General features: G+C 37.4%; 2 protein-coding genes across 5 annotated transcripts in view; both read left to right on the top strand.

Annotated features, from left to right (window-relative positions):
• The window catches only part of olfm3b (olfactomedin 3b), a 28,153-nt gene extending 23,820 nt beyond the window's left edge, over positions 1–4,333 (top strand). For all 3 annotated transcript variants that reach the window (XM_067453110.1, XM_067453111.1, XM_067453112.1), the window contains 3 exons: positions 26–245; positions 354–460; positions 2,928–4,333. In XM_067453110.1, the coding sequence (XP_067309211.1) occupies positions 26–245; positions 354–460; positions 2,928–3,599 (999 nt within the window). In that variant the 3' untranslated portion in view covers positions 3,600–4,333. The remainder of the gene's footprint in view (positions 1–25; positions 246–353; positions 461–2,927) is intronic.
• A 3,576-nt stretch (positions 4,334–7,909) lies between these two features.
• On the top strand, positions 7,910–21,205 carry tecrl2b (trans-2,3-enoyl-CoA reductase-like 2b). Of its 2 annotated transcripts, XM_067453109.1 has the most exons (14): positions 7,910–8,007; positions 9,194–9,447; positions 11,300–11,350; positions 11,780–11,831; positions 12,649–12,693; positions 13,202–13,305; positions 13,392–13,507; positions 13,742–13,847; positions 14,370–14,442; positions 14,513–14,556; positions 18,119–18,176; positions 18,465–18,553; positions 18,751–18,796; positions 20,640–21,205. In XM_067453109.1, exons 2-14 carry the CDS (start codon positions 9,310–9,312, stop codon positions 20,765–20,767), a joined length of 1,050 nt encoding a protein of 349 aa, XP_067309210.1. In that variant the 5' UTR covers positions 7,910–8,007; positions 9,194–9,309; the 3' UTR covers positions 20,768–21,205. The 2 variants fall into 2 exon arrangements, with proteins under 2 accessions (XP_067309210.1, XP_067309209.1); XM_067453108.1 differs by lacking the exon at positions 7,910–8,007 and having other exon boundaries at positions 9,077–9,447.
• The last annotated feature ends 907 nt before the right edge of the window (positions 21,206–22,112 follow it).

Below are 22,112 nucleotides of genomic sequence, written 5' to 3'. Positions count from 1 at the left end.
TTATATATCCGTCTGTTTTTTTCAGGAGCTGAAGGGGAAGATGAATGAACTGCAGCCGCTGATTCCAGTGCTGGAGCAGTATAAGACTGATGCCACGCTCATCTCCCAGTTCAAGCAGGAGCTCAGGAACCTGTCTCTGGTGCTGACTGCTATCCAAGAGGAGATAGGAGCGTACGATTATGAGGAACTCCAGCAGAGGGTCCTCGGCTTAGAGGGAAGACTGAGGAACTGCATGAACAAGCTCAGTGAGTTTTAACTCAGAATGACTTTGATGGCATTTTCTTATATGGCATGGTATGTACATTCAGACAGAAAATACTCTTTTATATAATACTCATTCTCCAATATATCAGCCTGTGGTAAGTTGATGAAAATCACGGGGCCCATCACCGTGAAGACATCAGGAACGAGGTTTGGAGCATGGATGACAGACCCTCAGGCTTCACCTGTGAACAACAAGGTATTCTTTTGCTAAGCAACTGAGCCTGCTGAAGCATTTTCAGCAGTGCCTTAACAGCAGCGTTGCTTCCAGGATTTTTTTTTCTTCCATTATTGTTCCTCTATAAAAAAAAAAACTTCTATAAAGAGTTCAAAGACATGAACATAACCAACAAGCGCTGAGATCACTCACAGCATATAACATTTGATTTGAAACAAAAATCAAAGGTAAAACTGTAATTTAATGATTTCATGGTGGTATAACCTGATGCATTATGAATGATTATTTTGAACTTTGTTTTATTTGATTATTTTAAAACTTATTTTAAGTTTTAAAGGGGTGATGAATTGAGAAATCAACTTTCCCTTGAGCTTTTGATATATAAAAGGTCATGGTAATATAAGATTATCCTCTAAATTTCAGAGCTGAAAACTTCCTTGTTAGTCAAAGAAAAGCTTTTATAGACACCAGGCTCAGCAAACAAGGCTCTCAAATCAATGGCGAAGACCGATGAAACACCACCTCTATGTGTACAATGCTTCTGTAGCCCCGTCCACCGACTCGTAGAGCTAAACTGATTACGTTACCGAGCTATAAACACGCAGTAGATAGCAAGATAATCATTTGCAAACAAGACACAGGTCGACGCTGGATTTGCAGACATATTGAGATTAAAACACAATGCTGTACCTTCTATATTGGATACGACAGGAATGGTGCAGCGCATTTTATTTGTGATAGTATTGCATTGTTACAGATCGTAATGACTATGTGTGAGTGACTTGTCTAACAGAACATACCAGCACACTGTCACAGGCTGGAGAATGCCTTATTTGTTGGTTTATTGTGATTCGGGTTATGTGTTTTCCAGACGGGCTACCAAAACATAAGCCCGTCGGCAGGCCGGTGAATCTTAAATAGTAACATAACATGAAAAATAACTCATATCCACCGATCGGGTGGGCCAAGTGATAAAAAAAAATAAATCAATCACGGCTGGATGAGAGATAAATCATTGTATTTGTTTGATAATAAGTTTTAAGACTGAGCCCTGTTAGAGAATTATTCTGGCTGCTTTCAAAACAATCCCTTAAAATTAACCCCCACATGAACTGACAGAAACTCATTAAATATGCAAATCTTATCCAATCCTAGCTGTGGGTGTTTACTTCTAAGTCTCGGCACGCCCATCAAATGCCAGCGTTCAGGAGAGAGCCTCAAAACCAGTGTAGAAATTGGTTTTGTCATAACTAATAAGCAATAGCCTATTGCTTATTAGTTATGTTTTTTACTTTTTAAATGTAAAAACCATGCGAACGTCATAAGTTCACCTCAAACAACAGTATAAAAAATCCAGCCAGTTCATGACACCTTTAATGTTGTCCTTTTGTTTAACAGCCTGGGATCATTTTTTTCTAACATGTATACAGATACATGTAAGTGTTATACATCATTCAAAACTGTTAAAGGGATAGTTCACCCAAAAATGAAAATTACACCATGATTTACTCACTCTCAAGAGAAATATCAAAAATGTCTTGGCTAATCCAAGCATTATAATAACAGTGATTGGGAGCCAAAAATTTGAAACCCAAAAAAGTGCATCCATCCATTATAAAAGTAATCCACACGGCTCCAGAGGGCCAATAGAGGACTTCTGAAGTGAAGCGATGTGTTTGTGTAAGAAAAATATTTATAATTAAAATGCTATAAAGCAAAATATCTATAGCTTCCCCCAGACCACCTTCCGTATGAAAACCTTCCGACTTATGAAAAAAACATAACTGGCACAACATATGATGTCGGACATAGTCTATTTTTTGGCTTCAAATTTTGGGCTCCCATTCAATTATGATGCGCATTCTGCCGTCTCTTTCGCAGTGAAGTCTATTTTGAAACGTACCTAAAAAAAAAAGACCTTTAACTTAGCGTATTCTTGCCACACAGACATGAGAGATATGTCTTTAGAAAGCTTGTATATGAATACTTTTAATTAAAGTAAGTCCACCACACCCCGGCCCCATTCACATGGTGAAATTTGGGTAATCTACATGCATCGCACATGCCCACAATGCCACAAATTTACTGAGCGTCTTCTTCAGTGTCACATGCTCCTTTAGAAATCATTCTTATGTGCTGATTTGGTGCTCAAGGAACATTTCTTATCATTACCAATGAATATTTTTGCTACGTACATTTTCAGGATTTTTAGATTAAAGGAAAGTAAAAAAAAAAAAAAAATCATTTCAAATTTGATTTTGAAATGATGCTAATTTACGTCTTCTGCAAAAGAATAGCTCTCTTATACTCAAAGCGGATGGTGTCTTGAAAGGTGTATTGCTAAAAAAAAGTTTCTGAATCGAGAAAATTAAGGAGATTTTTACTTCCTGATTCCTATTGTTGTGCTTTATAAATGATCCATTTAATATAATTAAAAAATTCAAGTTTTTCAAATGTTGCTCATCACATTTGTAATGTTCTAATGCAGGTTTGGTACATGGACAGCTATACAAACAACAAGATTGTCCGGGAGTACAAATCGGTAAGCGACTTCGTAGCTGGGGTTGAGTCAAGAACCTACAACCTTCCGTTCCACTGGGCGGGCACGAATCACGTGGTCTACAACGGCTCCCTGTACTACAACAAGTACCAGAGCAACATCATCGTCAGATACAGCTTCGATAGTGGCAGGGTCACGACCCAACGAGCACTTGAGTCTGCTGGCTTCCACAACGTCTACCCGTACACCTGGGGCGGGTTCTCCGACATTGACCTGATGGCAGACGAGCTCGGCTTATGGGCCATCTATGCCACCAATCAGAATGCAGGGAATATAGTGATCAGCCAGCTGGATCCTTTGACCATCCAAGTGCTAAACTCTTGGAACACAGAATACTCCAAAAGAAACGCAGGTGAGTCGTTCATGATCTGTGGCACGCTGTACATCACCAACTCCCATCTGACCGGGGCTAAGGTGTATTACTCTTATTCCACCAAAACCTCTACCTATGAGTACATGGACATCCCCATCCATAACCAGTACTTCCACATGTCCATGCTGGATTACAACGCCAGGGATCGTACACTTTATGGCTGGAACAACGGCCACCAGGTACTGTTTAACGTCACGCTGTTCCACATTATTAAAACTGACGACTAATCCTGAGAGAGCCACCCTGAGGTGAGGGGAAAACTTTCTGCTGATGCTTTCTGCAGTTACATTGATCTGTAATCACCATTTGGTATTGCTGTGAAGTAATGGATTTTATATATATATTTCAGTCAGAAGATGAGCTTAGTTTGAGGTTTAGTGTCTCTGGAGATGTCAGTAAGCATTGCACTCCTTCATTCATAAAACAATCGCGATTAAAGTGACAGACTGACAGACTTTTCAAGCTCTATTTACTGTAAATGTTGTTTGTGCAACTTTCAGTGCGTAACAGTGGTATTCAGCTGTAATACTCCATTCAAAAAAGAATGTAATAGACTTACCATTAGAAACTTGGAAATATTAAGTTAAAAATATATATATTATTATGGAGACTATATATTGATTTGTCAGACTGCATCTCTTAGTTTTAGCTTGTCAAATATTTAGGGAAATTAGGCATATTTTTCAACTCTTTTTAATGACTTCTAAAAAAAATAATAATTGTAATTTACCCTCACATTGTTCCAAAACTGTAAGGTTTTCTTTCTTCTCTGAAACACACACACACACAAAAAGATATGTTGAGAAATATATCCACAGTTTGTCCACACATCAATGAGCTCCAAATATATTCTTTCATGTTCCACAGAAGAAAGAATGTCATACAGATTTGGAAAAAACATTCCATGCTGAAAACATTTCACAGTGTACAGTGTAATTACAATAAATAGTTGTTACATTAAGTGTTCATGGTTTGAAGTTGTTTCCTTCAAAATGCTTTGCATTCAGACATATCCCAGCTTTCACGCAAAACTGCAGACAGCAATAATGTAGTCAAATCTAGTGTGTTCATTCTAAAATGCTATTATTCAATAACATTATCTGTGAATCATATTTTCAAACATAATGAATGAGGGAATTTGAGATTCACAAAGGACTTTGTGATTTTGCTTTTGATGAAAGATTTTCATCAATAACAAAAAGAACAATAAAAAAAAATGTCTTTCCTATTTTAAAAGCATGAGAAAATTTTTGATTTATTGTCAAAAAGGATGATCAGATGGAAATATCTGGAGTAAGATAGTAGTGTTTTCTGTTGATAGTAGTGATGAAGATTCCGAATGTTCTAACATTCACACAGACTAGCTAAATATGCTGTTGTTTTCTCAACACACGCGATTCACTCAGTTCATTGCCAGAGGATGATCTATCAGTATTCATAACCTTCAATGACAAATATCTACAACAAAGTCATTCATTTTCCCCTTAAGGAACATTTGGTGATGTTGTTTCACTTCCCATCTGCTGATTCAGAAACAACTAGAGCTAGTTTGTCGAACACAATTTCACTTCAGTCAACACATCTCTGCAGGCCCCTGAATCAGAGAAACATTATTCAGCAGAGTGAGAATAAGTACGTTTATATAAGGGATAATACGCAGCCAAACGGATGTTATCGCGAAATAAACCCTGACAGGGATCACAGTCAGGTCTTGTATCCTTCTATATTTTGAAAGGGTTCAGTAACTATCTCACTATACTGTACATTGCCCTCCTCCAAATTAATAAAAAAAATAAGCATAAAAGGTTTAGTTTTAATGTTGAGTTAAACTGTCCAATCACAATCAAATATTCCAGAGATATAGACATAGTTATAATTATTAGTATCATACAATTATTTTATGTAAGAAGTGTGGTGTTCTCTTAAAAAAAGAAAAAGAAAAATGAATTTACTATTTAACAGGACAATACAACGGCAAAGAAATCCCCAAAAAGTTTCTGTGTACCAAAAATTGATCCAAAATTAATTTTTGAGCAAGTACATAACCAGCCAGTGTTCAAAACAATCTCCTTACCTTAGCCTGATTCACAACTGTAAGCTTGTAATGATGTGTTATAATTCGAGTGGCACTGGTGGGTTTCTGCTAGAAAATCGAACGTGGGACGGTTCGTCTTTGTGTCATTACATCATGTCTGTACACTCAGAGAAGGAGTCCGCATTGGTAGGCTATCGCATGTGAGGATGCTGCAGGTGGTGGATCATTTATAGCCTTTTATAACACTTATACACACTAAATACACACAGTCACGCAATACTGATGTTGTTAATATTAACAATTTGAGAACAAAGTATAACAATGATAATAATTGGCATATGAGCTAAGCGATCATTAGATTTAATCACTGTTGGTAGTGCGATTTAGTGTTACTTGTTCAGATTACATTTTCCAGGAAAAATTTTTTTTTTTGGTTGCAAGATATGAATCTTGCCTAGGGTGCCAGAAAGGCTAAAACGGCCCTGAGTACAACACTAGGGTGAGTAAATGATAAATTTTAATTTTAGAGTGAACTGACCCTTTAAAAATAACTTTTTATTCCACCTTTATACAACCTTCAAGAAATCGGTGCTGTAATTCATTTATCAGTGAAAGCACACCACTGTAATCCTGATTCAGTGTACATTTTTGCTTTTTTCAGTCAAATAAAACATTACAAAGCTCTTACTTGTAGGAAATCGTAGCTTAATCTTTTTTACAAATGCAGGTGAAGTTTGGATCAGTCCACCACTTGCCCATTCAGTTCTATTCACACATCACATTAAAGATGTCTCTATGACAGACAATATAATCACTAACTTATTATGAGAAAATTAATGAGGGTTCCCTTGTAATTTGTCGCGTGTGACCTAGCTCCGGTCGGCCCGGTGCTCTGGGGTGTCTTAGTGTTGACTACAATGCCCATGACTGGTCATTTGACTGACAGCTCCTGGGCAGATGAATCGGGCAGACTGTCACCCCGTATCAAAGCCAGGGCAGGTGCTGACTGAGACAGGCCAAGCATAGCATATAAGGCCAACAGTAAATTAACTTTCTCAACACCCCTCTCAGCAGGCAGCCAGAGATGCGACTTTGAAGAAGAAAATGAAGGGGGGTAGAGAGAAAGCGAAAAAAGACAGGAGAAGAATAGCGCAGGCACAGCGAGAAAAATGGAGTAAATGGACTTAAGTTCTTGTGTGCGAACAGAAGGGCTGTGGGTGTTGCAGGCATATGAAGTTGACTCAGCTCTCAGGTGGAGTGTCAGAGTGACTGGGTCTGAAAACATTAGACATGATGAAATTAGTCACATGTGACATCTCAGAATGTGCGTTTACTAGCTGCATATAAACAATATTGAGTGAAGTCGAAAATGTGGTCAATAACTGTGCGCAGCCATTTCTTATACAATCTTTTGATTTAATAAGGTTTAATACACACACACACACACACACACGTTGGGTTTTTATGTTTTATGGGGACTTTTCATAGACATAAGGATTTGTATACTGTACAAACTGTGTGTCCTATCCACTAACTCTACCTCTAAACACAACCCTCACAGATAACATTACATTTAAAAAAAAACATAATTTAGTATGATTTAAGCTGGTTCCTCATTGGACCAAAAATGTCCCCACTAGACCAAAGATTTCTGGTATTGCCATATTTGTGGGGATGCCTTGTCCCCATAGGTTTACCTGAGCTACACACATACAATATATCCCAATTTATTAACCACTTGAATTAAAGGGTTAGTTCACCCAAAAATGAAAATTCTGTCATAAATTACTCACCCTCATATCGTTCGACACCCATAAGACCTCCGTTCATCTTCTGAACACAAATTAAGATATTTTTGTTGAAATCCGATGGCTCAGAAAGGCCTTCATTGACACCAATGTCATTTCCTCTCTCAAGACTCATAAAAGGCACTAAAGACGTCCTTACAATGTCCATCTCACTACAGCGGCTCTACAATAATTTTATGAAGTGGCAAGAATAGTTTTTGTGCGCAAACAACAACAACTAAATAACGATTTATATTGTGATGGGCCGATTTCAAAACCAAGTTTCGAATTTTATGAATCAGTGTATCGATTCATGATTACATGATTATGGGTCTTGAGAGAGGAAATGACATTGGTGTCAATGAAGGCATTTCTGAGCCATTGGATTTCAACAAAAATACCTTAATTTGTGTTCTAAAGATGAACGAAGGTCTTACTGGTGTTGAATGATATTAGAAATAGTAATTAATGACAGAATTTTCCTTTATTGGGTGAACGAAAACCTTTAAATGCTACTTAGTCCTTAAATTGCTATATATATTAGCTAGATTTGAGTGATTTGTTATAAGTTAATAACAACATCCAGTATGAGGTTTGTGCGTGTGTTATGGGAATTTTTCAGATAAATGACCATAAAATGCAACTGTTAATAGCTAAAAATAGTGAGCCTGTCTCATTAACTCTTTTCAAGATTCAGGATTCCAGTTGTTGACTCAAGAGAGCATGCCCTTCCAGCTATAACAGCCCAGAGCTGCCCTAAATCATCTTCAGCATATCTCAATGTTCTCATCCCCTTTGGTCATGGAAATGAAGGTCAGTAAGAATCACAGATTAAATCTCATGTATCAAGGTTTCACAAGCATCTGCATTTTATCTCTAAATGCAAATAGCCGGACAAACATCTCCACTGGGGAAAAGGCTGTTTCTGATCTACAATCAGCCCAGACAGGTCCTCTCATTTATTATGTTAAAATAATTCCCCTCTTCTAATTTCCCTCTTCAAATCCGTCTGGCAATGAAGAAGCATTTACTTTATTTTTATTATATATATATATATATATATATATATATATATATATATATATGTATATATATATATATATATATATATATATATATATATATATGTATATATATATATATATATATATATATATATATATATATATATATATATGTATATATATACATACCAGATGTTAGTTCCACTGGTATTCAATTCAATGTTAATTAACCCGTTCCTGAAGTCTCCTTATTTTTTTAATGTGTTCTACATTATGTTAGTTACAAACGTTTTCAAGAATTAATTTTAATCATTTTTTTTAAGCTAAGACTAATGCGTGTTTGAGGAATCCGAGAACTTTCGTTCTTATAGCCAACAAGTGTTAGCAATGTAGCTTACAATGCAATGTTTCTTTCTCACAGCTAATTCAAAATTCATTTGTATGACTGAAATGTGGGCTGTTGTAGAAAAACATACCATTCTCTTCAAGTGATGTTAACCATAAATCCAAAACCGCCATTGTAAAAACCCATTAAAGATTCCCTAGGGAATTAATGGCTAAAAACTGCTAATTATTTTAGGAATTTTAGTAGTCTGTCTCGAGAAAGAACAGCATGAGAAACATGAGTTCTTTGGAAAGAGAGTGAGTGCTGCCTCCTAGCGGTGAAAAACGGTATAAAATTGATTATATAAACTGTACAATGACTTTATAAAAATTCTCTCTGGGACATCATCGGACTTTTTAGCAAGCCTGGAAAATTGTGTAACAAAACCCCTGTGTTGTCTGACTGAACTCATCGCTCGCTCATTATGAAAGAAACTCACCCATTACTTCCAATTACAACAGCATTTACTCTCTGCTTCCTGCACACTGTTCTGTCAGTCAGCGTAATTAGCGCAGTTGTCCCATCCTCAGCACCTCCTGATGTATGCCTGGTTCTATGGCTAATTATCCACTGTATTGATCACTGGAGACAACTGTCTATTTATTTCCAGCAGTTGAGAGCACTTCCTCTCTATTTGACATCCTCATTAGGATTCAGCAGAAGATAGTTTGTGGACTGATAACATCTCACTCAACGAAGGCAAGTCAGGGTTACATATGAAGAAGTATGGCCTGTTCTGCTCACATGGACATGCTGGATGAAAACACTGATTCTTTCAGAGGCTGGGAATCAATTGTGTGGCATGGATTTCACCTGGAGGACTGGAAGAGACATGGAGTCATTAATAGAGTTGCCTATTTTGAGGTAATTCGCTTGAATTCCATTTTGGCTTTATTTTTCTCCCTCAGAGATGTTCTGTTTTAAATGGAAACATTTACATATCTGGATGCAATGGATATTTCTGCATTTAATGAACTGTTTTTGTGTGGCATATGTGTCCCTGTGACTACAATACAATTAAATAATATAATTATTAGAACAATTACAGTTAGATGTACTAAAGTTATCCAATATTTTACTGATATTCTCAGACCCTATCAGTGTCAGGTCTACAATGTATGACTTGATATGGGTCTCTATCTCTAAAGAATAACAACACTAATAAATAGGGTGCTAAATTAAATATTAATGAATTTCATAATGAAAAGCAAAATGTGTAATAGTTTTATTTAAAAAATGATATCAAAAATCTTTGATTTTGCCACATTTTTTAAAACTTTTTAAAACTCTTTGAAAATATTTTAATATGTTGTTTACCTAAAATATTTGACTTTTTAAAGCTATTGATACTTAACAGAAATGTTCAAGAAATTCCATGTAAGCTTAATAATAAGAATTATTATTATTATTATTATTATAATAACACTTTACAATAATGTTTTAACATTAGTTTGTTACATTAGTTAACAATGACCTGCATCTCTACAGCTTTTAACTTTTTATATTTACATTTTTTTATTAATATCAAATTGTATTTTAACATTATTTAATGCTCTGTGAATTAAGATGCAATTTTTTATTAATTATCATTAACAAAGACTAATAAATTCTGTAAAAATATGTTGTTCATTGTTAGTTCGTTAACTAAAGCATTAACTAATTATTATTTATATGATGTAGCATTGATGTAGATTATTTAGTTAGCATTGCAGCAGAAATAACTTTAAAATTATAGTCATTTATCAGTTATCAGACAAAAATACCAAAACAAATGATCCTTATTGTTAGGTGATCTCTATTCAACTCTATCTCTACCTTAACTCTGTGTTGATATGTAATAAATAAGCATTATCTATTTGAAAATGAATGATTAAAACAATACTTAAAATGATTATTATTATGTATCAGGACATGTTTTAATTTGATATGGAAGAGGGTTCCTGAGAAGGACTCTGTCATGGTCTATCTCTGTGTGTGGTAGTCATCTATTTTCACAGTAGGGCTGATATCTCAGTGCTGTGCTCTGTATTTTTCTTCATACTTAAAGCTGATAATCAAGGCTAGAATATCAATGAAAGTCCATATATGATTAAAGCTTGACGGGGGGGCCGTCTCCCCTTACCAGAAGGATTAAGCTCAAAGCACTTGATGATATGATAGTTGGCCGTGTTATTGGAGTTCAGCGGTGCAGCGGGGCTGATGAATTGCCCCTCACCGTCAGAGACAAATTTAGACCAGCTTGTAGCTCCAAATCCAAGACATGCCCCTCACGTCTCTTCGCTGGCGGCCGCCCGTGTGCATGTGCCTGCAGAGACATATTTCTGCAGACACAGCTCAAATACTCCAAATAAAATACCCCAGGCCCTGTCTTCTGGAAATAAAAAGTCATGCGTGATTGATAGCGTTTGGAATCTCAAAATGCGGTAACCTGAGCAAAATTATGCAACTATGTCAACAAGATACTCTGTGATACTCAACTCGATATGCCAGTGAGGTCATCATGAGCATGCCATCTCTTACCACTTGACTGTCCGATCGTTCCCCCCGCATCAGTACACAAACTACCAAAATCAGGGCTCAACTTCAGCCCTCAGCAGGCATCATGGAATGTGTGGACTTAAGGAATCTCTTCACCGTAGCCCATTTCATAAAGGCCAGGTGTGCGCACGGCCTGAAAGCTGGTGTCACCAAGGATAAGAATTATGTCTTTTTTGAGGTGGAGATCCTGGACCCCAAGAGCAAGGCGCAACTCTGCTACCTGGATAAGGTGCGTTGGCTTGCGCACCTTAGTGCTAGTGTTTGCATTGAGTTGTGTTGTTTTAATAGTATACATATACTTAGTTATTATTATTTTGAAATACTTTTTATTTTTATATTGTCTAATTGTATTTTTATATTGTTATTTTGTTCGTTTGTTCAATTTTGATTCGTTTTTTTATTTTTTATATTTCAATTATTTTTATTTTTATTTCCAATTTAGTCACTGTAGTACTACTTGTATTACTTGTACTACTCTAGTAGTTGAAAAGTAAATGTTTCACATTTCTGTGTAAAGTTTTTTCATCAAATAAAAATATTTTATTTTATTAGTTGTTTTTCTTTTCCAGTAGTGTGTATATACATCACTGGAATTGGGTCTCAAATCATATTTAAGGAAACAATATGTCCCTTTGTTTCATTTCTTGAACTTTCTCAGGTGGAGCCCAACGCCACAATCGCAGAGATCAAGACATTGTTGCACAAAATTTGTAAGTGATTTTGGTTCTTATCCTCCTAAGACCCAGATTTTTTTTTTTTTTAGTATTTTTTTTCATCTCATTACATTGTTCAGAGCATAAGAAACATTTTGAAAAAAATATATTTTATTTATTTGTTATGCCACGTCCTCATAAGTGGACACCAGGACATGAATTTTTTTAAGCAAACTTTGTTTTAAGATGATTCTCAACCATATGTTATGAAAGATATAAAGGAACAAATTGATATGCCATTTTACTGTATGCAATATGTGGCTAATATCTATACACTGTCTCTAATTTTACATATTAATGTATTCTTGGAGCAGCATGTAAAGAAAAATTAAGTGGAGTAATAGTTGGCTATATTTTCATAATAATATGTAAGATTTTATAGGACTATTGATATGTAATTTATTTCCCTATTCACTTGATGTGTCTGATAAACATGATTTAAGTCCAGCACGGTGTCCTCTATAGTAGACATGTATGAAATCGATGCCCTGTTTTTTAAGTCATATTTTGATTATAAACCCCATAACATTTTCCTAAGATGTTGATTTATAACAAACAATTAGTCAGATTTAAATGATAACTAGAAAATCTTATGAAATATTATAATATTTCTATAAGAGTGCTCTTTACAGGACATCCAGACTTAAACCGGTGACATGTATGGTGTCAGAAAAATTCACTCAAATATAATGTCCTCATACATGGACAGTGGCACCCAGGAGGTTAAACAGGCAAAGACTAAATCTGATGCTTACATATATGTAGTATTATGACAAAGCTGTTGTAAATATTACAATTCTTGAAATCCCTGCAGATCCCAAGTTTTATCCATCAAGACAGGCACTGAAGCTGCATCCTGGTAAACATACTTTTTATCTTTTGTTGAATATGTTCTATTCTATTCTATTCTATTCTATTCTATTCTATTCTATTCTATTCTATTCTATTCTATTCTATTCTATTCTATTCTATTCGACATCCTTTGTTTACCAGCATTGCAAAATCTTGAAAGTTTTTGAAAGTTCTATCAAAGCCGTAAATGCACTGAACTCCACCAAACCTTCAAAGGAGAAGGTAAAATAAAAGAATATGTATAAGAATTAAAGCCCAATACAGTAGCCAGATGCTTTTGCAATCTCAGATCTGCAACAGCTGTGGCACACATGTGCACGTCTGCATTTCTCTGGCCAGAATGTCAGGCATCATTTCACACTGGAGAAGGCGAGAGTGAGAAACACTTTTATTAAAAAACTAAAGCTGCTTATATATACGCATTATTTAGGAACATGTTGTTTTTATAATACCTAAACTTAGGTGCATTTCTCTTGATATTTCTTTATGTTATGACTGCCATGATTGATTGTCAGAGGGAAAAGCCCTCAGTGATGATGATGTGCTGGAGGATCTACCGGTTGGCATGACCGCAACAATGTTCTTCCAGGACCTCGGCCCACAGTTAGGCTGGACTATGGTAAATCTGATGCACACTTATTTAGACATTAGCAATTCATATTGTGTGCATGCCTGTAATGTTTTTTTGGGGGGGGCTGATTGTAGGTATTTCTGGCAGAGTGTCTTGGGCCGCTTTTCATTTACCTGCTGTTCTACTATCGGCTTCCATACATCTACGGGCCTGAGTACGACTACACCCAAAGCCCATTGAAAGTTGTCAAGTAAGTTCAGAGTGAAAAATCTTGTTCATTGATGAACGCTGGCAAACAGAACATTTATCACACTTAAATTTAGTTTTGTTATGTATTTAGGTTGGTTCAGTGGTGTATTTTTGACTCTAGATGCTACCGCATGAAACACATTTTCATTTAATCTGTGAAAATAATTGATGAATAATTTACCAAACGTGTGGCAAACAGTTTGCTAGTGGTTTATATGTGACCTTGCTGATACAGGCTGGCTTGCTGGTGCCACTCTCTTCATTACATTAAGAGGCTTGTGGAAACTATTTTTATCCATCGCTTTTCTGACGGAACGTTACCTTTACGCACCATCATGCTGGTATGTTTATGTCTGTATTTTTCATGTAATATATTCATGATTTTTTACTTTTTGTCTCTGTTTTTAATATGACCCTTGCTGTTTTTAAGCACTACAAAATAAGACGGCATGATTTCCAAAAGTCTTATTGTTACAATCTTTCCTGTCTTGGCACATTAGCTAATGTGTCTGAAGTGCTTATGACATTGGCATTAGTTCGGTGGTGTCAGTGAAGCGTTGAGGAGCTTAAGGGGGGACATTTGGCTGCTTTCCATTAAGTGTCGTCTTGCTGGTTTAAATGATGCCCCTACAGTATCTTTCTTACACACTGGGAATCCATCTGGTTTGTCCATATGGAAGAGTCGTTCAAAATATTGCCTGCACGTGTGAATGCTAACCATGCAAATGAGAGCTTAAATGAAGTAAAACATAGCTACAGTATACAATTAAGGTCTTCCTTTAAAATAAAGTCAGCTATTAATCTTTGAGCAGTTACTGTGTATTGTATGATCCTTACACAAATGTAAAATGTAATTTCTTTAGCTTTGTCTATACTACTGGGGGTTTGCATCATGGCAGGCATATTATATCAACCATCCACTCTACACACCACCAAGTAAGTCCCCATTATATCACATATTAGATTATTTTGTGTGCCTCAGATTAACTTCTGGTTGTTTCTCTAGGCTATGGGAGACTCCAAATCTACTCTGCACTGGCAATGTTTTTGGTATGTCAAAAGCTCTATTAATTAAAATCTTTTTTAAAAAAATTTTTTTTATTAATAAGTGAGTGCAAAATGTGCAAAACATGTGCAAGTCAGATTGCTTAAAATCAAGCAGCTTTACCGTATTAAACATGAAAAACAGTGTCAGTGTCTCGTTTCATCAGAAGTACAACTTAATTTTATACTATAAAGCGGCTCTCCAGTGTGCATGTTTCACTCGAAGGAATGAAGAGGAGAAATAAACCAGAGAAGATTTTCATGTGAAAGAAGGTGGAGCCTCCTAGTACACCTACCTATTATCTAAACGCCACGGACCAATGGAGGCACAATGGTATTTACCAGGCCTGATTTGGTTCGAATTGGTTTGGTCACATCACATCATTTCGGGGCCTTAATGCCTAGGGGTGAAGGTACTCCACACACTCCATAAACCTGCTCAATCCACTGTGCTACAGACTGCTTAGAAGCTGCAGAGCACCTGCTGTGTGCTCCAAAACAGACAAACAACTGACTGTTCAAATTTATGACAATGGCCTGAGCGGTGGACATAAATACTAAGGGCCCAAACAGGGTATAAGATATTTAGCCTCTCTTGATCTGCTGATTGAAAAGGTGGAGGATAGAAGGCCTGATGGACCACTGAATGTGGGACTGAGAAAAGCACCTTCAGAACATAATCTGGCCTAAAATGTAGAATAACTTTAACTCCACCCAGCCAAATCTGAGCAGGAGAAAACTGTTTAGGGAGGAAATTGCAAGGAGAGAGCCAACTGGTAGAGTCGTAGCTTTACTTAAGAGGCTAAATGCTGGAGAAGGGTCCAGCTGCGGCTTGGGCTTTCCCGTCATGAAACAAGAATGCCTATTGGTAGTTCCTGGTAGCGTCTCATCGACCAATCGCAATGAGGTTCTCAAGGCACATGGGTATGATGTCATTTGCTTGAAGAAGAAGAAGAAGAAGGGGGCGTTTCAGTCTGCGAAAGCGGAAACCCCCACCAGCACGATAACGGCAATTTGTGGCCGCAGTTGGATGATTTTGAAATGCTGCCATACCCAGACCTTCCAGGACAAAAGCAAGGTCCCAAAAAGAAACTCTGGACCAGGAAAAAGACCTATGATGTCTCTTTTAATGAGTATGTGGCTAGCAGAAATGACCGCCTCATACACCTTAATTGTAGATGGAGTGAACACAGCAGAAAAGTAGTAGGAACTTGCAGGAACTCCAACACTGAACCAAAGGGGCAGTTAACTGGTTCCAGGTGATGTTGTTTGCACCACTTGGAAAGTAGGCTTCACTAGAAGGCATACAGTCTCCTAGTGGATGGAGCCCTAGCGCTTAGGATGGTCTCATCAACCTCAGTATAAAGATCATAACCTAAGAAATGCCCCCCTCCATATTTTGGGTCGGGGTAAATTGTGTCCCCTGCCTGAGACAGAAAATCCTTTCAGAGAGAAATCTCCCATGGAGAGCCATCCAGAACAGATATCAGTTTTGAAAACCAAACTCGGGCTGGCAAAAATGAGGCCATAAGCAAACCCTGCACTGGTGTCACATCTCCAACCCCAAGGGTAATGAAGGTGTGAGAGAGAACAGCAGACAGTGTCGAAGTCTCTGTTGCTAACAGGTCCACATCTCTGCTGGTGAGAGCAGCTTATCCTGAGTCCAGAGCAAAACCTGGCACACCAGTCTGAACAGAGGGCACAAACACAGACCACCCAGCTGAGTCTGAGTGTAAACACTAGCCGAGTATGGTTGAAACCAGGATCTCAACCTCAGTGTGGACACTGGCTTGGCCGTGCTCCTCAGAAAAGAGCCAAGCAGGAACTGGGCGCACTTATAGAGAGAAGCTTACAATGCACGCAGGCGGCCCAGCAACCTCGAGAGTGAACTGTGCTCTGCTTCCAAACAAACAAGACAAGTCGTTCCAGTCCTAATGTTGTGAGGACATGGAGAAACACTTCATAAATTGCTTGTTTGCCATCATTCCAAACTTTTAGACAGGCAAGCAATATATAAGATAGACGATTTCATGTCAAATGACTAGCAGCAGCCAGATTTCACATGGTCACGCGGAAGTGTTTCCATAGCATCAATAAAATGACGCATTATTGTTTCCTCGAAAGGGAACCACTTATGGTTCATGGGTTAACAGAGATCTTCACACCCTTGCGGTGAACATTTCAAATAGTTATGCAACAAAGTAACAAAGCCGGCCCGTGTTTGATTAAAGGTCCCATGGCATGGAGTTTCCTGGGGTGTACTTATACTGTTAGTATGGTTTTACATAAATAAATGTCATAATTTAGCAATAATCATTTTTTTCTATACTGTTATTAGCCCTCTGTCTTGAATGCTCTGTTTCAAGGGAGCAAAATACTTTCACCACAACTAACAACAAACACGACATCGACATGAATACAATAAGAGCTTCTGTTAACAGCGTCATTCAAACGGCAGTTTGGACAAGTGTGCACTGCAGATATATGTGTGATTGACAGATGCAAACATTATAAAGAGTGTTCTTTGATCGCTCTCTGTAGTTTAATAATATAAATAACAGATTTGTTTCATGCTACTAACAGAAAAGATGTGAGGTTGATCGCTTTAGTCACTGGCTTGATTCACTGATGCATCAAGACGGCCAGCAGCGGGACTGACAGTATTCAACAGTTTAGAAAGAAAGTCTTTGTGAACTTGAATTATTAGCTACACATCAGAACTCACTGATCCCAGATCAGGCATTAATGAACACTGTTACTCACTGTTTGTGGCGGTGCTGTTGAATCCGTATGGTAAAGCCATGTCCTGACATCGTGACTGATAAACTGAATCCTTTCTCGACTGATTCACTGGGCGGGCAAAGCAGAGGAAGGGGAGGAAACCTTTCCTGGTATGACCTCATAACAGGAGAATTTAAGATCGGCTCATCTGAGTTCTCATTTTCTCAAATGCAGAGAAAGACAGCCTGAACTCGGTTTACACCAATCAACATTTCTAGACACTTGGGAACAATATTCAGGCTTGAGGAACTTATATTAATGTTGAAAAACCTCATAAAATTTCAATTTCATGCCATGGGAACTTTAAATCATGTGACTTTGACAGTTTGATACACACTCCAATCACTGATTTGAAACTAATTGTTCTCTAAGATTTCAAAGCTTTACAAAGCAGCATTTCAAAAGTTGTAATCAATAGTGAAAACTACCTCCAGCTGTGCGTACCATGAAACTGAAGGTTTGTTGCCACAACAAACAAGAACTACTGACCATGTATCATCCAATATGGCAAATCTCTGGGGAATCACTGGTTGTAAAAACAAAGAAACTGTTATTTATGTGTCCATCTGCTCTGATAAGATGTCCTCTATCAATTTGACACCAGTGCCTCCTACCACTTTAATCTGTGCAGAAGAGCAGAGCCAAAGCACAACCATTTTCCTCAGCAAGATGCATGCAGTTTTATTTTTTTTTACCAGCTAGAGAGCCACAATTTACATAGTGTAGCTTTCATTTTAGATAGCTGTTTTTTCTCCATCATCTCTTTGTCTGTTACTTTTTTATTCAGGTCTGTGAGTTTGGCAATCTCTCAGTTCATCTGATTCTGAATCGAATCAGCTGTAATGGTGAGCCCTAATAAAGATTCATCTCTTTAGTTGAGTGGGTGCTAATCACGACCGATCAAGACAGACAATTAAACCCAGTGATTGTGATGAATTACCATTTCTTTCTTCCTTTTCAAAAAGGGAATGTGTGGGTGTATGCTGTAAAATTATATCTCATTAATATTTGCTTCAGAGAACTAGATAGTCTCCTGAATGAATCCTTAACTCTTTAGTTTCTTGAATATTATCCAGTCATGTCCATATATAACCTTTTCATTATAACCTTACTATCTTCTCACACATCGACAGGGTCCAGGCCTACAGAGATTCCTTATCCCACAAAGAATCCATTCACTTGGCTGTTTTTCTTCGTATCCTGCCCTAACTACACATATGAGGTTTGTCAAGTGTACGGAGTAAGCTTTTTTATGTCAAAAAAGCAGTAAATGAGACGTTCCGACCATCTGGGGTTGTGTTCACATCTAAGAGCAGATATATTACATATTTGTGAAATGTTTCTGGTTAAAGTATCATGGTCTTGAGAAATATTGTTTTGTGCAGTGATGTAAAATTTGAAACCTAAATTTATTTCCAGGTGGGATCATGGATCAGCTTCACAGTCATGACACAGTGTGTTCCAGGTACACAGCATTGCAAACCGTCTGCAGAGGGTCCAAATGTCTGAGAACACAACTCATAAAAATCGAACTGAAACCTGGGATTTAAACAGATACTTCACCGCTTTTTCATATTAAACTATGTTATTCCCTTAACTAAAACGAGTTGATACATACCTCTCTCGACTCAGTGTGTGCACTTAATCGCTCTGAAGCAGATTAAAAAAAGGAGAACTATAATGTATGAAGGAAACGCACTTCTGAGAGTACTTCGACTCGAAGTAGTCCCGGCTGAAACATCCTTCCTCACATCTCCCCCTCCCTCTCTCATTTCTGTCAATAGGGAGGAGGGGCGTGACTTTTCAGGCGTGACTTTTTACTCCGCCGAGTCGAAGTACTCTCAGAAGTGCTATTCCGCCATACATGATAGTTCTCCTTTTAAATCCGCTTAGAAAAGCGCCACGTTTTATTTTATGTACCATACTAGGTCGTTCAACTATTAGTGTAACTGTATTTAAATAGGGAAAACTTGGAGGTGTTTGGTCGCTTCTAACTTGATCACTGTTTGGTACCATATAGTGGGCATAGTGGGTTAAGCTAAATTAAGCTAAATCAGATCGTCACCGCGCGCCAGAGAGATTAAGTGCACGCACTGAGATGAGAGAGGTGTGTATCCACTCGTTTTAGTTAAAGGGTTACATCAGCAATTAGCATATGGCTTTGTATCAGTAGAAACCCTGGAGTATACTCAAATGATCGTCTCTCCCCTTCCCCCCCCCCTCCCCTCGATTGTACTGCAAAAGTTCAAAATTTGCCTTTTTTACAGTGTACATGTAGTTAATTAATATTACTCAGTACTTAAATATATAATTACAGTGTAAAAAGTTGAGTTACATTGTACCTACTCAAATAAGTAATATCTTACTTACTATTGAAATACGGTTAGGTTTAAGGTTAGTTTCAGGACTCTTTGACGAATAAAGAAAGTTCATTTATTTAAAATAAAAATATTTTGTAACATTATACATCTCTTTACTGTCACTTTTGATCAGTGTAATGCATTCTTGCGGAATAAAAGTACTAAAGGGATAGTTCAACCAAAATGAAAATGCGATGTTTATCTGCGTACCTCCAGGACATCAATGATGTAGGTTTGTTTGTTTCTTCAGTAGAACACAAATGAAGATGTTTAACGCCAACCGTTACTGCATGTCAGTCGTATAATGCATGTGAAGGGTAACACAATCTATGAGAGTAAAAAAAACAAAACATGCACAGTCAAATCCAAATTAAACCCTGCCGCACAAAACAATCAGTTTGTGCGAGAAACCGAACAATATATCACCGGAAGTAAGGTCTGTACACGATTTGGCATCATTTGCATGTGCAGACCTCACACACCAGATCGCGCAAAAGACTGTTGGACATAGCGGTGTATTAGAGGTAAAACATTATATAAATACTGTTCGGTTTTTCACACAAACCGATCGTTTCATGTCTTAAGACATCAATGTGTCGTCACGAGCCGTAGGGTTTAATTTGGATTTGTCTGTGCATGTTTTTTTTACTCTTATAATTTTGCTACCATTCACATGCATTATACGACTTACAGACAACAGTTGGCGTTAAAAATCTTCATTTGTGTTCTACTGAAGAAACAAATTCACCTTCATCTTGGATGCCCTGGGGGTGAGCAGATAAATATCACATTTTCATTTTTGGGTGAGCTATCCCTTCAAGCTCTTTCAGATAGATGGACAGACAAACGGTAGTGTCTGAATTTTGGACCCTGCTGTATATATTTTATGAGTATATATTTTGCTGGACCTGCCTGATAAGTCCTTTATAATCCTTTATATTTTTGCAGTTGGAGTTTTTGCTTTTTTGGGGCTTATTCAGATGACTATATGGGCTCGGGAAAAGCATAAAACCTACGGCCAGCAATTCGAAGACTATCCTGACCTGAGAACGGCCATCATTCCACTCTTCTTCTAGATCTGTTGGATAGAGGATGAACCTCTATGCACTTTTGTCATTGGACTCTTCATCAAACATCGTACTGCAAGCAGCAAAATTAGTCTATTCTTTCCGTCAGACCTTTTTTTCAGACACAATTAAGTCTGTGATATACTCTCCGAAGCATGGTAATGGTAATATTTTTTATGATCAAATTATATTAATGGTAATTACTATTAGTTATATTTATTATAAAGAGGCTTACTGGGCATAGACTGAGGTTATACTGCGAAGTCGAGGAAGATATACTACCCATACAACAACAGTGTCGGCCCAGATGCCACATATGCATCCCAAACTTTAAAGTTGGCTTGACATCAAAGAGTAAGTTGAGTCTTGACTGAAGGTCTTCAGACCATCAAGCAGGAAACATGATGTACAATGTGATCCCGTTTTATTGTTAATTATTCATTTTTGTATTCCATTAAAACATTTTGCAGAACAAATATGAAGTGTTTTTGTAGTAAAGAAAATGTTACTGAAGATTTTTATTTCCCAGAAATAAGTGATTGCTATTTTTAAATGTCAGTATTTTCAAGACATGGCATAATAACAGTCTTACAGAATAGTGTTTAGTGTTAATGAAAACCATCGGTTGCATATTAAAACTATATTTGCTTAAAAGATTTAAAGGGTTTGGCTGTTGGTAGTTGGTAGTAGTCATAAGTGTGTATTCACTACGTAAACCCAAAACACCTGCAAGCAAAATAAAGTTGAGTGTGCCAGCCAGCTGACCCTAAGGCCATGTCCACACTAATACGTTTTCATTTGAAAACGTATACTTTTCTCTCCGTTTTGGCCTTCCGTCCACACGGAGACAGCGTTTTAAGTGAATGAAAACGTATCGTTTTGAAAACGCTCTCCAAAGCGGATACATTTGAAAACGTTGTCTTCGCGTCGTAGTGTGGACTGTGAAAACGGAGGCTTTTAATAAGAGGGATGCATTTTTAGCCATGTGATGCAGTCATATGACCAATTCACACTTTATATTCATGTGTTACTCGCAGCAACAACTCCACCTCACTGTCGGCCCGTTTAAAAAACTCAGTGCCTTTTCTCGACATTGCCGCAAAATTTCAAAGAGTAAATAAACAAGTAGCGGAAATGACGCAAGTCGAAGCGTCTTGGATTTGCTCATGCGCAGTACGGGGATGTAAGCGTTTCCAGACGTTTCAGTGTATATGAACATTTTTTGGAAAACGATTGAAAATGATAGTATGGGCGCGGAGCGTTTTTAGACGAAAACTCCGTTTCTAAATTTATCCGGATTAGTGTAGACGTACGCCTAAGAGAGAGTAACAATAAAAGTGACTTTTTTGAAATA

The sequence above is a fragment of the Pseudorasbora parva genome, chromosome 9, assembly GCF_024679245.1.
Source record: "Pseudorasbora parva isolate DD20220531a chromosome 9, ASM2467924v1, whole genome shotgun sequence".
Lineage (NCBI taxonomy): Eukaryota > Metazoa > Chordata > Actinopteri > Cypriniformes > Gobionidae > Pseudorasbora > Pseudorasbora parva.
The sequence above is the reverse complement of the archived record's forward strand: the minus strand, read 5'-3'. Positions and strand labels throughout refer to the sequence as shown.

Coding starts and splice junctions, on each gene's coding strand:
- tecrl2b (XM_067453109.1), top strand. CDS start 9,310: ATGGCCTGTTCTGCTCACATGGACATGCTGGATGAAAACACTGATTCT. Junction 11,832..12,648: donor GACATTGTTGCACAAAATTT/GTAAGTGATTTT, acceptor AAATCCCTGCAG/ATCCCAAGTTTTATCCATCA. Junction 13,306..13,391: donor CACAGTTAGGCTGGACTATG/GTAAATCTGATG, acceptor GGCTGATTGTAG/GTATTTCTGGCAGAGTGTCT.